Here is a 17,029-nt window from a genome sequence, read left to right as displayed (position 1 = left end):
TAGAAACATTCACACATACCAAACCTCCTGTGATTTGCATATTGTTATCTGTTCCCATGGCTGAGGAGCAGACCATAAGGTGAGAAGTCAGGAAGGTGACCAGGAAGCAAGAGGTGATAAGAAACTCTCTTGTTTGTCTTACAGTTCTTTGAAGATGCTTAATGATGTGTTAATACTATTCTCTGAAGAGGATAAGTAACGTGTTGTATCTTCACTCTGGGTCAGTTGAGCAGACCTTGTCTCGGTTGTTAGATCACTCTGCCATCTGACCGCTTAGCAAAGCTCACTGAAGGCCGGAATAAAGCTCACAAAGACAAACCGTTGTTGTTTGAGTCTATCATTTCCAGATTTCCACCACAGCAGAAACCAACATTTTGGAAGAAAATAGATAAATGATGAAATATGTAGCTACAAGGTTTCTGCCAGACAGCAGCAATATTAAAATTATAAATATTCCAATATGAACTACATCATATATTTGACTTCAAAGACTTTAAGTACATTTTTCTTTTCCATCTTTTCAAATAAAATCTCATGTAAGGGATAATGTATGGTGAGCAGGTAGTTAGGGGAAATAAAATCCTGACAGTGTGAGACAATATCCAGAGGTGAAGCAGAGGGGTCTTGTCCAGCGTATGGTCTATCAACAAGCAGAAGCAAAATGTGCCGGAAGTCTTTTCAGCAGAATCAAGCATCTTACACAGCCGGAGGATCAGTAAGAAAGCTGGGTAATACATTGTAATAATTTAACCCTTCTCAAATCTGACAGTGTGGCTGTCAGTCCGTTGTAGGGATTCAATTATACTATTAGCTCACAGTTCAATGCGTAGGAGAGCAATAGTAGAAGAAAACTTATTTTTTGTGCAAAAACTTTCTTTATTCTACTTTTAAGCAAAAAACCCCAAAACAAAATAATTTCCATGCATAAAAAAGAATACATAAGAATATATTTAACATAATAAAACCTGTGGTTTGGAAGTGACAAGTTTGACCTCTTCAACTTCATATTCCCTTTAGATATCAACTCCTCTGCCAAATGAGCCATCACTTGTATGTGACTGTCATACAAGTGACGGTTTTGGCTCTTCATTTCCCCAACTAACAAATAGTGAACCATCACAGTGAGGTAACTCTCTGTCCAACTATCTGTAGATGGAGCAAGGCTCTGCCAGTTTGTTTTCAATACCTTTGCATGTTATTTTGCAAATGTCGGGAATTACCTTGTTGCAGAAAAGGGTGCTAGCGAACAACCACTGAAAACGGCTACAAATCCTTGGCAGTGAACACTCCTACTGGCCTTGTTATCTTTTATGTATGATGGGACGTATCAGCGTGAGACTGTTGCTTTTTGGTGAGGGTGTTACCTGCTCAGCTATCCTGCGATATCCAGTGATATGGCTGGGTGATGGCGTCGCAGGTGTACAATCATGTTTGAATTGTTTCCATTTGAGTAGGCGACAGGTGTAGTCCAATGTTTGCAGACAGTCCCTTTTTTGTTAGCACTTACCACATCTCAGATCTATCCTCACCACATTGTTAAAGTAATGTTTGAAATCGAACACCAGTACTGTTGACTTTCCCCAATTAATCTCAAAGGGATTGGATATATACTACATATGTTTCCTCAACCCAACGCATGGACTCGTAGGCACGCACAAACAGAGCCAATTCACAATGAAATAAAATTGTGTGTATTTGAACATTGGGAAGCAGAAGTAATACCCTGTTACCCTGCAGACTCCACACGGGACCAAGCTCCACTCAGATGCCTCCTCCTCCTCCTCCTCCTCCTCCTCCTCCTTCCTTGCTACAGACCACCAGGCAGTGAGGACAGCAGTGGTGAGGATAGAAGCCCTTTAGGAAAGCTGCTGCACCAGCCAGTGAAGAAAGTGCCAGTTAGCACAGTGGCTGCTCAGCCAGGGCAGATTGCAGCACAGAGCAGCCCCACTGCCAAAGACAACTACCGGTGCACCAGAGGAAATAAAAGTACGGTTGCTCTGCTACAGAGAATTTCAGGAAGAATGTGTCATGATACACCGGAGCGTTTGGCCAAATCTGACAGGGTAAGAGACGTGCTCTAGGATCCTGGGAAAAACAAGAAAGGCTAGCAGAGTAAAATGGACTAATTAGCTGCAGAAGAAGCTATTGCTTTTTTTTAGAGGATTTTGCAGGTTTTCTACATTTGAGCAGAATCCTTTTCCATCTCAAAAGAGTTTTTAACCTCTTATCTTCATCTAAGGTGCTTTTTTTTATGAAAAGAGCCTTTATCAGCTTCAAAATACCCCTCTAATATTCAAGTTTTTATGTCTCAAATGTAATGATGGACCTTTTTTCCTCTGCTTTATGCTTTAATTTCCTACAATTATTGTATACAATTTGCAATCTATTGTATTCTCTTGATCTCTGAAAATTGCATGTTTTAATTCATTATGTAAAGCACTTAGATTCACTCTTAAATATGACAAATGTACAAATAAGTCGCTCTTAGTTTAGGAAAGCAACTTAGACACTGGTATGTTACAGTATTAACATTCTCTCCCTCATTTCTCCCTCTCTCTTCGTCCATTTTTCAATAAATATACACGCAGCAAGCTTATATTTTTATCTTGATCTTTTTATAAGATGTACTTATAGGTTTCAGTTGTACTCACAACCTTGAAAAACTGCCGTCCACCTGCGCAGGTCTCCAGAAAGTCACCCGATAAGCCTAAGCTCTCTTCAGAATAAGAGTATCTAGCCCACACAAAATGCCACAGTGCTCCACCGAGCCCACATTGTGACAAACACCTCCTGATACAATCTGGATACTGTGGATTTATGCAACACCTATACAGCATATTCACCGGCGGAGAAAAAAAGAGGCATGTGTAAAGACAGCAAAGTGACTCCACAGTCGCTTCTCTTTTTCAGGACTTTGACGAAGCATACAAACCGCAGCGTGGAGCAGTCTGGCTGTGAGGATGAAAGAAATTGAATTTGGAGAAAGGTCAAATCTCCAATGTCATGTTGATCTGTGCCTGCCAAACAAATAGAAAGAGCCTCTGCACACACAGTGGAAAGCCTTCTTCTAGTATGATCAGCAGGTATAAAACCAGTCAAACAGTTCGCTGAGGATACCCTGCTCCTCCAATCAGAGACACAACTGGGAAGCCGCGGTTGAATCAGAGGCAAAACAAGACAACCGAAGGTACGGTTCACGGCAGGTATTTCCTGACTAACAGAGCTGTTTTTTATCAGCCGTCACCTAGGCGCACAACCTCCACTCCCCTCCCCAGGCTAGAGGCCACATCATGTGAGGGAGAGACTCCGAGACAGGCACCCTGAGAGGCAGGGTATGAGAATGAAGATGTCATAGAGAGATGAGAGTCGCACCATCATTCAACCCCATCTGAAGACTTTCTTCAATTCATTGAGCTGTCACAGAGGCAGAACGCTGTCTTGAAATATGGCTGAAGTCCTCTTCCCTATTAGAAGCATGAAAAGGAGGAAGCCATGAGACTTTTACTCTACTCTGTATAAAAAAGTACATTATTATTTGACTATATTTTTCCACACTCATGTACTCAGTAAGAACTTTGATATTTTTTATTCATCTTAAACTTTGGTGTTCTTTGAGTAGTCAAAAAATAAGATATTAAAATTCAAAGTGGGTTTTTATTTTAGAATCAAATCCTGCTTTTCCTTCCAATGCAAAAATAGACTGGCTCTGCCACTTCTATGTCTGTTTTGGACTCTAGTGAGGAGGCACTGAGGTTTATCACTAACTTTAAATCCCCCACTCATCACCATCTTCTATATGAACGTGGTGTTGTTGGCGTGTTGGCGAAAAACACTTGCAAATTCTTATTTATAAGGCTATTTGAGTTCTGCTTCCTACATACCTCCATACTTTCATCAGGCAGAGGAGTGCAGGAACTTACACCCTTCAATCCTGGGAACTTTTCTTATAGACTGTGCCAAAGGGCAGAACTAAAGTGGGTAAAAAGGCTGTCCGGAGTCCCCTGAGCTCCCTTCTCTCGTGGGTTCTTTTGAGATGCTGCCATAGATGGTCTGTTGCTGTGGACGCGCCATGCTCCAGCTGCTACGGACATGCCAGCGGTTACAACTACTACGATCCGTCTCACCACTATCATCTCTCACTCTTTTAAACCCCTCTATCCCTCTTTCCAGCCCTAACTTGGTCGAGGCAGAAGACTGTCTAACATGAGTCTGGTTCTGCTCGAGGTTTCTGCCTGTAAAAGTGAAGTTTGTCCCTACTCATGGTAGATTAAGATGAGAGACAGAGTATGGTCTAAACTTGCTATGTTTGTAAAAGCATTTTGAGATAACGTTTGTTGAGATTTGGCGCTATACAAATAAAAAATAGATTTCTTGATTATTCTGTTATGTTATAAATTTGAATGCTTTGTGGACACTTATTTTGTACTGTTTGTATGGCCACTCTTTGACTGTCATGGACTTTATGGACTGTGCTGCTGCCTATCTTGGCCAGGAGACTCTTGAAAAAGAGATTCTTAATCTCAGAGTTTTTTATCCTGGTAAAATAAAGATTAAACTATTCAATTTAAACCAAGCAAGCTAAAATGTTGGAGCCTTACCTGCTAACACTCTTAAAAGCCAAAATAGGGATTTTTTTTCTAAGATCATAAAAAATATATATATTTAAAAGCAGTGACTGGATTTAATTCCTTCAGGGAAAGGGAAGTCTTTGAAACTTGACTTAACACAATTATGTGATGGTAAATGGAGCGACGCCTGCAAGCTAGTTCAGGCAGACAACTCGAGCTGCACTAATTTCACATTTGCCATGCGTCATTCTCACAATCACCTGACAAACTATCCTCCCAATTAGGCTGTCTATTTAGGCTGCAAGATTTCCAGTCACTGCCCTGCTCAAACTTTCAGCCCCATGCAAGCATCCACCTGCAGGCTCAGACTACAGGGGGTTTTAAGAGATTATGTCATCACTCCTTCATTTCTGCACGCAAAGTTAATCTGCGAGGAGTGATGAGGTTCGAAGCTGAGACGCCAAACACAAACAGTGATCTGCTGCTGCAATATCTGTACAAGAAGACTGGCTGTTATTAAAAGATGTCACTTGATGAAAAATGTAATGAAATTCTATTAAAAAAAAAACCTCCAACAACTTTTTTTATTTTCAGATTAAAACAAGACTCAAAGGAAGCTTGTTTTTTTTATTCTAAGGATCAGTTACAGAACCAAAGTGAGGAATATGTTTGCGTCTAGTGAGGTTACACACTTGATCCAAGGGAATTTGGCACCTCCGACCAAACCCCCCATCATATTCTCCTGAGCCTGAGATGATGACTTTAAACTGCTTGGTTTTGTCATATTAAGACTCCAACAAGCCCATTCCCACATGTAGATATGATGAAAGCAGTACAAATTTATTCTTTTGTCAAAATAGATGCAATTAATTTTCTGTCAATCAACCTAACTGTTTAATTGACTGTTTGTACTGCTCCAACAATTATTATAAGAGTAATTCAAAAGCACTCAACTGTGCTGTAAGAGCCGATTTTTTCCACCACAATAATGTCATTTTCCATGACATATAAGCCAATGTGTTGGTAGGGGATTTAGAAACCCCCTGCAGCCACTTTTTTTAAGATGATTCAACTATAAATTGATTTGTTGCAGACTTGACTTACATCTCAAAGACAGCCTATGATCCACTTTGCTCCACATTGTAGGGTTATCCACCTTAAGCCCCTACTTAAAAAAACCACCTACCCCCTGCTGCTTCGTGAGGGATGACATGATTCCAAACCCTGATATGACATTCTTTTACACTTCATTTTCTTCAACATTAGCATAACTCAATGTAAAAGTCAGACATGCCTAAGGACAAAAAACTTGCTCATGTTTGAGTGGTTTCACTGAAGTGGATTCTTGTAGAAAGTAAGCAAAGAAAGCCGGGATCCCCCCCCCTTAATGCCCTCATTCCTTACCGTCCACACAGGCAGGTCTGGCTCTTGTAGTTCCAGCGATCTGGCCCTTCTTACAGGCGCAACGGGCTGTCTGCCTGGCGATGGTCCGCCGTGGTTGGCTGCTGTCCCTGTCCAGCGTCACAATCTCACACGTCCCCGCTGCCAGTTGGCCTGGAAATGACATTGCACCACAGAACGCGATGTCAGAGAGATGAAATCATAAACAGGGCAAAATAAACAAGTCTGTCACTTCTGTTTAATTTCTGTCACATAAACGGCGGTGTAGCTCTGTTATTTTTCATCATCCTTTGTAGTTCAATTGGCAGGGCACAGCACAAACATTACCAAATGCAGAGACGTGGGTTTTACTGGAAGCACGGACACAGGTGTAGTGTTGTTATGCATGTATTAATAACCGCATGACTCATACATGGATAGAATTTTATTTCTCATTCATACATAATACATAAATCTGAGGCCTTTTAGCTCAGAGCTTGTTTTCCCACTGTTGTAATAAGTGTTGTAAGCGCTTAATGTGCTGTGAATTTCCATGTTGCTTCAGATAAAAACAATCAGAATAAAATCATAGAAGTGTGTAACATCAAATCGGTGACTTAAGTTCAACAGAAAAGCCACAACGATGAGAAATTCACCTTATAATGGCAGAAAAGCTAGCAGGTTAGCTAGCTAGCAAAACGTTTTTAATATTTCACGTTAGGGATGTTTTTATCTGCCTTAACCTCTGAGCAGTAGTATGTGTGAGAGAGAGAAAGATAAGCACATCAAGCCTTGACAGGGTTCCCACTCTTTTCCAGAGATCATTTTCCAGGACATTTCCAGGACATTTTCATTGATGATCAAGCTGGTATGACCGTCTAAATTGAGTTCCTAATTTACTTCCTAAATAGTCTAATATGTTCCTCTCAGTGGAAGTCTACATTGAAAGACATGTAGTCTATGGCTATCAATGAAATCATCTCTTACATACTTAAAAATTATTGCAAATTGATAATAGAATAATGCAACCACAGATGTACAGCACTTCACTTTATTAGTGCAACCAAGTAACAATGATGGGCAACATCTCAGCTTTCTCTTTTCTCAAAAAATATAAAATGAGCTAAGAAAAAAAAAAAGAGCCTGCAAAGGAATCTGGAAGCTGCCTTACTGAAATAATTAAATAATAATAATGATCAGAGGATCAGTGCTTTAATGACCTAAATAGATCTGAATGACAAAAATGGCCACAAATGTTTCTCAACTCAACTCAAACTCAAAATATACCTGCTTAATCATGATATTCATCCTGCTAAGTGGTCGATATAAAACAAAGCAAATGTCAAATTTTTTTTATTTGAGTTAACCGTAAACTCTGAAAAAATCGCACTGGTGTAAAGACGCACTCTGTATTTGAAGATCTCTCCGATATTTAAAAAAATGTAAACTGTCTTCCTGCATGGCGATGTCTATTATGATCAGGGATGTCTACAACGTGGAGTTTCTGTGCAGCTGTGTCGCTCTTTTTGTTCCGTTTGTTTTCACTATTGGGAGTTTGCACTCCTACTAGCTAGAGCAGGGGTTCTGAAACTTTTTGGAGCCAGGGACCCCTTACAGGTGAGAAAATTGTCCATGGCCCCCTCATAATTGTAACACAGATTAAGCACATTAGAGATGTGTTATGATCAAAAGCTGCGGCTCTGAGAGCCGATGCTTTATAGTGAATCAGAAGAGCCGGCTTTTCCTTTCGCTGCTTAGCTCTCACAGTGCTCAGCCCCAGCTCTGCTCACAGCAGAACTTTGTTTTTATTGGTCAGCATGGCGGCCATGTGGCCAATCATATGTGAGGATATAGGATACAGGTGATGGAGGGGAGGCTGTGTATCCTGGCTTCATCTGTTCCTTCAGAGAGAGTCTTCTTGAAGACAGGGCAAATACTCACTGAGAGGAGAAATCGGATCAGCCCATCCAAGCTGAGGCATCTGATTTTTATTCTGAGTTTGTTTTCTGGTTCTGGTTCTGTTTCTGTTTACCTGAGTTGGTTCTGGTTCTGTTTGCTTGGGTTTGGTTCGGTTCTGGTTCGGTTCTGGTTCGGTTCTGGTTCAAGTCTGGTTCGGTTCTGGTTTGGTTCTGGTTCGGTTCTGGTTCAGTTCTGGTATGGTTCTGGTATAGTTCTGGTTCCGTTCCGGTTCGGTTCTGATTCAGTTCTGGTACGGTTCTGGTACGGTTCTGGTACGGTTCTGGTTCGGTTCTGGTCTGGTTCGGTTCTGGTCTGGTTCGGTTCTGGTTCAAGTCTGGTTCGGTTCTGGTTCGGTTCTGGTACGGTTCTGGTAAGGTTCTGTTACGGTTCTGGTTCAGTTCTGGTTCGGTTCGGTTCGGTTATGGTTCAGTTCTGGTACGGTTCTGGTTCGGTTCTGGTTCGGTTATGGTTCGGTTCTGATTCGGTTCTGATTCGGTTCGGTTCTGATTCGGTTCGGTTCTGGTACGGTTCTGGTTCAGTTCTGGTTCGGTTCGGTTATGGATCAGTTCTGGTACGGTTCTGGTTCGGTTCTGGTTCGGTTCTGGTTCGGTTCTGGTTCAGTTCTGGTAGGGTTCTGATTCGGTTCTGGTTCAGATCTGGTGCGGTTCTGGTGCGGTTCTGGTGCGGTTCTGGTGCGGTTCTGGTGCGGTTCTGGTTCGGTTCTGGTTGAGTTTGATTCTGGTTCTGTTTGAATGAGTTTGGTTCTGGTTCTGTATGTTTAAGTTTAGTTCTGGTTCTAACCCTAAACCTAACCCTAACCCTAACCGGAGTCCTAACCCTAACCCTAACCCTAATCGTAACCCTAACCCAAATCCTAACCCTAACCCTAATCCTAATCGTAACCCTAACCCTAATCCTAATTGTAACCCTAATCCTAATCCTAACCCTAACCCTAACCCTAATCCTAACCCTAATCCTAACCCTAACCCTAATCCTAATCGTAACCCTAACCCTAATCCTAACCCTAACCCTAATCCTAATCCTAACCCTAACCATAATCCTAACCCTAACCATAATCCTAACCCTAACCCTAATCCTAACCCTAACCCTAATCCTAACCCTAACCCTAATCCTAACCCTAACCCTAATCCTAACCCTAACCCTAACCCTAATCCTAACCCTAATCCTAACCCTAACCCTAATCCTAATTGTAACCCTAATCCTAATCCTAACCCTAACCCTAACCCTAATCCTAACCCTAATCCTAACCCTAACCCTAATCCTAATCGTAACCCTAACCCTAATCCTAACCCTAACCCTAATCCTAATCGTAACCCTAACCCTAATCCTAACCCTAACCCTAATCCTAACCCTAACCCTAATCCTAATCGTAACCCTAACCCTAATCCTAACCCTAACCCTAATCCTAATCCTAACCCTAACCCTAACCCTAACCCTAACCCTAATCCTAACCCTAATCGTAACCCTAACCCTAATCCTAACCCTAACCCTAATCCTAATCGTAACCCTAACCCTAACCCTAATCAAAACCCTAACCCTAACCCTAACCCTAATCCTAACCCTAACCCTAATCCTAACCCTAACCCTAATCCTAACCCTAACCCTAACCCTAACCCTAATCCTAACCCTAACCCTAATCCTAACCCTAACCCTAACCCTAATCCTAACCCTAACCCTAATCCTAACCCTAATCCTAACCCTAACCCTAACCCTAATCCTAACCCTAACCCTAATCCTAACCCTAACCCTAATCCTAACCCTAATCCTAACCCTAACCCTAATCCTAACCCTAATCCTAACCCTAACCCTAATCCTAACCCTAATCCTAACCATAACCCTAACCCTAATCCTAACCCTAACCCTAATCCTAACCCTAATCCTAACCCTAATCCTAACCCTAACCCTAATCCTAACCCTAATCCTAACCCTAATCCTAACCCTAACCCTAATCCTAACCCTAATCCTAACCCTAATCAGAACCCTAACCCTAACCCTAACCCTAATCCTAACCCTAACCCTAATCCTAACCTTAAACCTAACCCTAACCCTAACCCTAATCCTAACCCTAACCCTAATCCTAACCCTAACCCTAACCCTAATCCTAACCCTAACCCTAACCCTAATCCTAACCCTAACCCTAATCCTAATCCTAACCCTAACCCTAATCCTAACCCTAACCCTAACCCTAACCCTAACCCTAACCCTAATCCTAACCCTAACCCTAATCCTAACCCTAACCCTAATCCTAACCCTAACCCTAACCCTAACCCTAATCCTAACCCTAATCCTAACCCTAACCCTAATCCTAACCCTAACCCTAACCCTAACCCTAATCCTAACCCTAACCGTAGTCCTAACCCTAACCCTAATCATAACCCCAACCCTAATCCTAATCGTAACCCTAACCCTAATCCTAACCCTAACCCTAACCCTAATCGTAACCCTAATCCTAATCCTAACCCTAACCCTAACCCTAACCCTAACCCTAATCCTAACCCTAACCCTAGCCCTAACCCTAATCATAACCCTAACCCCGTTCCCTAATCACAACCCCCACCCTAACCCTAATCATAACCCTAACCGTTACCCTAACCCTAATCATAACCCTAACCCTAACCCTAATCACAACCCTAACCCTAACCCTAACCCCAACCCTAACCCTAATCACAACCCTAACCCTAACCCCAACCCCTACCCTAATCACAACCCTAATCCTTACCCTAGGATCAGGGGGAGAATGATTTTGTAACAGAATAAATGCACACAATTGGGCAATTATAAGGCTTCTCATAAAAACACAGTACGTAAAAGGGTTTTCAACACAAACCATTAGTTTTTGCAAAATTAAGGTAAAAAATACGGCTACAAAAGATCCTAAATTAAGAGCCGTTCGGGAGTCGAAAGAGCCGGCACTTCTTTGGGGGCCGAGTCAAAAGAGCCGGCTCCCTGAAAAGAGCCCAACTTCCCATCACTAAAGCACATGCTTACTACCATTTGCACTCTTAGTTGCCCTTGGAACTATTTGTATTGTAAAACGTATCAATGTAAATACTTCAGACCTGTACCATAGTGATAAACAGATAATGCTTCAATTTGAATCAAGTAAATACCACTTGTAAACTTTAAAACAGAGGGTCATTTCATTCCTTGTGGACTCAACATGACAGCATTTATACTTTTCAAGTAATTGATCTTAAACTCTTTCAGAAAATTAACAGTAGCAAGATTCACATATCTCTTCGAGCCACCAAATGGTATCATAACAATGGTGTATATGCTGTTTTGTAATGACACAGCACAATTTTTTAATTTATTAGAAATGTATTCAAATTATTTCACGGACCCCCATGCTATGGTTCGTGGACCCCCAGGGGTCCCAGGACCCCACTTTGAGAACAACTGAGCTAGAGTACGGTAATCGAGCCAAATGTACCATAAAACATAAACAATATACCCCCGTTTTCTGTGAATGCATGAATATGAAGTGAAGGAGAAAAGATGTGAAAAAAGTTGCGCAGTGTTGATGTCTTTTCCAGCACAGCGTGCACTCAACTTTCAATGAATGGGGATGTGTTTTGTTAATCGGGTCAGGTCGAAAGCAGCCATGTTGGAATCATTTTCCAGGACTATATGTGATTTTCCAGGACATTTTACTTTTTCTCCCATTTTCCAGGTGTTTTCCAGTACTGGAAAACTGGTCAACTGTTTTCCAGGTTTTCCAGGACGCGTGGGAACCCTGCTTGAATTCCCCGTCTTGCAGTCATCAACACTGCTACCTCTCTTCTATCCTCCTTTACCTCCATTGACAACTGATGCTATCCCCTGGGGAGAGGGGCTAACTCTTCATTACCAACAAAGACTACCCATTCTGAATTAATTCTGAACCCTGATTGGTTTCAGTGAGATTGCTAAAAAGCTGACAGGACAACTGGTCACTGAGCGGCTCAAAGACGTAGTCACATTCGCCAGACATTAGTTTACTTTAGGACAAAGGTCAAGAAATCTCTTTTACAAAGCTACTGAAAGACTACCCAAAAGCTATTTCACATTAAGGTCCAGATCCTCTCAGCACACCTCTTTGAAGGTAATGTATCCATTAGTGATGAATGAAATGCATGAATACTGATGAACTTTGTAATTGCTGCCAAGCCCCCCCACCTTCCCATCTTACACACACACACACACACACACACACACACACACACACACACACACACACACACACGCGCATCCTCCATGTATTCAATCAGGTGACCTTTGGCCTTATAGCCGGGCCCTTGTTGCTCGCAAATTAACCTTTGTCTGTGTGTGGGGGCCCTGTGGTGCCATCCAGGAGAGGCTTATCAGGATCTAATTGTGATTGGCAAGAGGACGGAAGTTGTGATTAAATCTGGACTTGAGTCCCGAACACTTGGGTGGCTGGCTTAATGAACTGAGCTGCGAGGGGTCACACCTAGGGTAATGGGGATCTATCAAGATTCATCTACACACTGGTTACCTGTGGAGGCCATGGCTACTTAATGACACTAGACGCATGAGAATGCGTGTAAACTTACAACTCCATTTTCTGCACAGCCCAACCACAACTTGTCACACACTACCATTCAAACAATAGCAGCAGGTCTTTATGTGTAGCAGTGTCACATTGCAATTAGTCCATTATTTCAGATTCCCTTAGGGAATTCTACTCTTTATTAAAAATTAAAGAATATATAAAGAATTCATTTGCAAAAACTAGGTAACTCACTTTTTTAAAATGTTAAAAAAGGTTTCAAAAAACATAATTTTTGTGACTGTGACAGTTACATGCCACTGTTGACATCCACCTGCAATCAAAAATGAATTTTTGTATTTATATTACTGCTGTATCAATCTGGTTCATTTCAAAAAGTGAGGCTTTAGTAATGTTAAATTTTGGTAATCATTTAAAATTATTCATGAGTATATTTGTATTATTTATAAACTAGCATTTTGGCTAACTCTGGAATAGATACAGAAATGTTAATTAATAGGCACTGTCCCTTTTAAATGAAAAAAAAAAGATAAATAAAATAAAAATGTAAAACAATATCATGTTCATATTTATTATGTATGTATATTGTGTATTGTGTGTGGATTTGTCCCTATATAAGTACAGATTTGTCTGTTCATTTATCTACAGCTTTGTGCAGATCTAATAGATTTCTATGGATTTGTACTTCTATGATATGTCTTCAGATGTGTCTTTGGTGTCATACTGAGTTTATAAATCAATGTCAACAGACTGACAGAAAGAAGCCCATTAATTCCACCCAAGATATTTTCTTAAAGGTAAAGAGCACCAATGTTAAGTCATATAGCTCCGCATAAGTAACTTTAAAGCCAGTAGCCACATATAAATGGCACATGTGTGTATCTATAAATAACCTTTCTAAGAAGGCAGGTATATTGAGAAGCTGACAGATGTTTGAGCACTATGTCTGCTCTAAAAAGCATGCCAACAAAATTCATCCTGTTATGTCTTCCGCACTAGGGAGATCAAGATAACACCCCCACCCCCCCCCAACACCTTCACCACCCTTTCCGCTGCTCTCCTCCTCTCCCTTTGTTCCCCTTTCTCGCTTCCTTCTCTGCTCTTGTCTTCTTGATGCCTTTTCACTTAGCTCCCTCCTCTCTATTGAAACTCTTCTGTCTCCTCTGGATGATGCTGGATAATGACTTGTCATGTAAGCCCCTCTGTGTGTATGTGTATTCTGTTCATGTGTGTATGTTTGTGCGTACACTTCCCGCGTCCTATCAAATGCACCATCTCTGCAGATCATCTCCTCGCTACCTCCTTCTCTGCTTTCTCTCTTTGTCAGTTCCTTTCTCTTTTGGAACTCTTCCACTGCAAGAATTTGAAAGACTGTTTAGATTTCTTACGCAATCGCTGTGGTCCTGAGGTACCATGTGCGAAGCCAAAAAGCTCAAAGACTGGGGCTGATTTGACGCCGCAATTCTCTCTTGAGTCGATGGAGCTCATTAATTGAGTACATTTTATCAAACCGGGGGCCTTAGTTTTGCTGTCACAGCTGTAGCTGCCAGGAAACTGAATTAATTTCATTTTCATGTTGTTGCCTCACATTGCTAGGTATACTGTCTTCTGTACTTTTCTATACAACTGCACAGAAGATGGTATAAGAATAAGATCATTGTGCCATGCCTCATTAAATTTAACACTTGTACTGTACTGTATGTCAATATAGAGGACAGACTTTTTAACTTAATCTTCTATAAGCTTCAATAGGTTACACCAACCAGCAAGTGCACAGAGTATCTTCTTTATCTAACTTTTACACTTAAGGAAGTTTCAAACTATTGGAAGTTGATTGTGAAATTAAAAACATCATTGTTGTTTCTACATCTTGTTCATGTTTTGACAAAGATAAAGCTCATATCATTCCATTAAAAATGCTAGAGCAATTTCTACATGATGGTACACACTGCCCCATAACACAGGGCCACCCATACACCCCAGTGCAATAACTCTCAAGGTCCCACCTTCCTAAGTCCCACTCGCCTTGTGCCCTGGCTTCCAGGATGCGCTCTCCAACCTAGACTTTTGGGAGCAGGCGGCCCCCAGTCAGACACTACTCCCTGGGCAGCGCCAGCCGTCTGGCCAGCCTGCAGTCCAGCTGCTGTCGGACACCCAGCTGCACCTAATACAGACAACCCAACATGGGCAACTACTGCTCTTACAGGGAAGAGCTGAAAAAGAAAGAGACAGAACCGGCCATCCACAGGTTCTGAACGGACATCGCTACGGCTTGAATTTGATGAATGGTTGTAAGGGCGAGAGAAAGCCACAACCAGCTCCCTCTCTTTCTCTTAGCCGTGTCACTTCCTGTTGAAGCAGAGAAAGTGGCGAACAGTTGCTGCAACTGCAGGAAAAACAGGGTGGTTTAAGTGCTGGAGTTAAATTATAGAGCATAGCATAAACTCCACTTCTGTTACATTTTGCTATGGCTCTTATGCAGGTGTTATGTTTGACTGCCAATTCCACCATGATAGTAAATGTTATAATTGGTGTAATCTAACTAATCATACACTTAAGTGTGAACAAGTTAAAGGCATGGTAAGGAGTTTTCGTGTTGTATTGGTGTTTTTCTGGGATATAGACCACATTTCCCATTTCCCTAAAAGAGCAGAGAAGCATTAACAAGCTGGCACTAACGTGAAATCCTGCTTGTGGCCAGTTCGCTCTTTTACCTTACAAAGCTGTGGTTGCAGAGTATCCCTTTCTAGAACTAAATTTCAACAGAAAATGTACTTGTCTTGCCAAACCTGAGTCCATTACATCATCCTAAAGAAGAAAATCTCCTCCTGCTTGCTAACTTACTCCTCACTGCCAAACTTCCTCAGCAGGGATCCACACATTGTCATCGCTGATAATCTCATTTTTTCCTTTGGGCCTCAAGAGGTATCAGCACAGGAGTGAAACTAATTTAAAATCAGTTAAGAACTCCTCACAGTGCCTTTAAAAGTTGGCTGAACGACATTGCTAGGGGATAAATTTGGGGTACAGCACTTAAAACAACATTACAGTTTATCTTGAGAGGAACCTGATGCATAAACTGAAAATAGATAGATTGCCATCGGCAGATCGTCAAACTCAGCAAACTATGATATTAGAAAAATATGAAGTTAAACACATGAGCAAGACGAAAATAATCACAGCTGTGTTTGCAAAGAGATAACACAGAGTCAATGCACAAAATATGACTAATTTCACTTCCCATCATTACTCCACATAAAGTCAGACTAAAATAACTCCTGTTTATTTCCTGAAAATAATGTTTTGCTCTGATTTATTCTTCTGGCGTGAACGACAGGTTTAGATGTAATACTTTGGCTGCAGCCCCGACTGTATAGAGATGAAAACATCATTCAAAGCGATGAGCTCACATAGTTTGAGAATGAGTAATACAAGTGTCCTGGCCAGGACAGGCTGCAGCACATTTTAACAAAGATACAGGCATAAAACATGATAACAAACACAGGTCAGCACATCCTGGATCACTAAAGCACCTACAACCTGACTTATCTTTCTCCAACACCTCCAATCTGCTTTTAAATAAATGAACATAATCCAGTCTATGCTCTAAATTCAAGTCTCTAAAACCAGCAAACCAAAATTTGGTATTTGTGAATAATTCCAAATAATAATATGAGACAAGCTTCTTGGTTTCAGCTGCAAGCATTCCAGGTTTCTGCATTCCTCCCAAATATTCCGCAAGAGAACTTGAGGACAAGGTGGTCTCAGTCCTCCAGTAAAGCAGAAGTCGACCTCATTACTTCTTTTCTAAAAACAAATTGCTCCAAGCTTCCCCATAGCTGAACTTCCAGAGCGAGGAACCAGGGGTACCGCGTACTGTGCCGCTCTTAAATATAGCAAAACCAAACAAACACAGCAGAGAAAAAAAACAAGCTTAACAAAGCCTCCCCAGTAGAAGAAGTATTCTTCTCTGTTGGCCTGGAGGGATCTGCAGAAAAGGTTAGAAAAATATTACAGGATTCACAGTTCCAAAAAGACTCTTTTCTCAAAGATAGAAAATTGGGTCCAAAAAATAACTTCTGTATCTTGGCTTAGAATTAAGAATGCATACAATTTTCATCAAATAAAAATGATAGCTGTAATCCAAAAGAACTTCTATCGTGTGAAGATCTTGGACTGAAGAGAGGCAACAGCAATCCTGTTTCCTGTAAACGCCTCATGAATAGTGGGAAAAATCTGAAACTGGCAGGTGTCTGCAGAAACAAACCCAAAGCTTGCACCAGTAGTGTTATGATTTATCATTGCCCTTATCAGCTTCTGTTGTCGAGCAGTTGTCAGCTTGGCCAGCCAAATGGCTGATTAAAATGTATGTGTGGCCACCCTAGAGTGAAATGAAAGCCCAGACTGTGGCAGAAGATGGATTCATGTGGCAAAGCGAAAGGCTTAATGCGACGTAATGTTATTGACATGCTCCTATGCTTTATTATTTCTCTTGCTGCAGCTCAGCATTACAATCGCTCCGCCATACATGGCTATTTAACAAATGTCCAGCACAGCTACAACACAAGGAGACAGGGCTTATATTCCT

At 41.4% G+C, this 17,029-nt stretch overlaps 1 protein-coding gene across 2 annotated transcripts in view; it reads right to left on the bottom strand.

Annotated features, from left to right (window-relative positions):
* LOC117804666 (chemokine-like protein TAFA-5) overlaps positions 1-17,029 on the bottom strand; it is a 197,793-nt gene that overhangs the window by 75,699 nt on the left and 105,065 nt on the right. For both annotated transcript variants that reach the window (XM_034672964.1, XM_034672965.1), the window contains exon 2: positions 5,973-6,122. In XM_034672964.1, coding sequence (XP_034528855.1) covers positions 5,973-6,122 — 150 coding nt within the window. The remainder of the gene's footprint in view (positions 1-5,972; positions 6,123-17,029) is intronic.

Source organism: Notolabrus celidotus, chromosome 21 (genome assembly GCF_009762535.1).
Source record: "Notolabrus celidotus isolate fNotCel1 chromosome 21, fNotCel1.pri, whole genome shotgun sequence".
Taxonomy (NCBI): Eukaryota; Metazoa; Chordata; class Actinopteri; order Labriformes; family Labridae; genus Notolabrus; species Notolabrus celidotus.
Note: the sequence above shows the minus strand (reverse complement) of the source record. Positions and strands in the feature narration are given on the sequence as shown.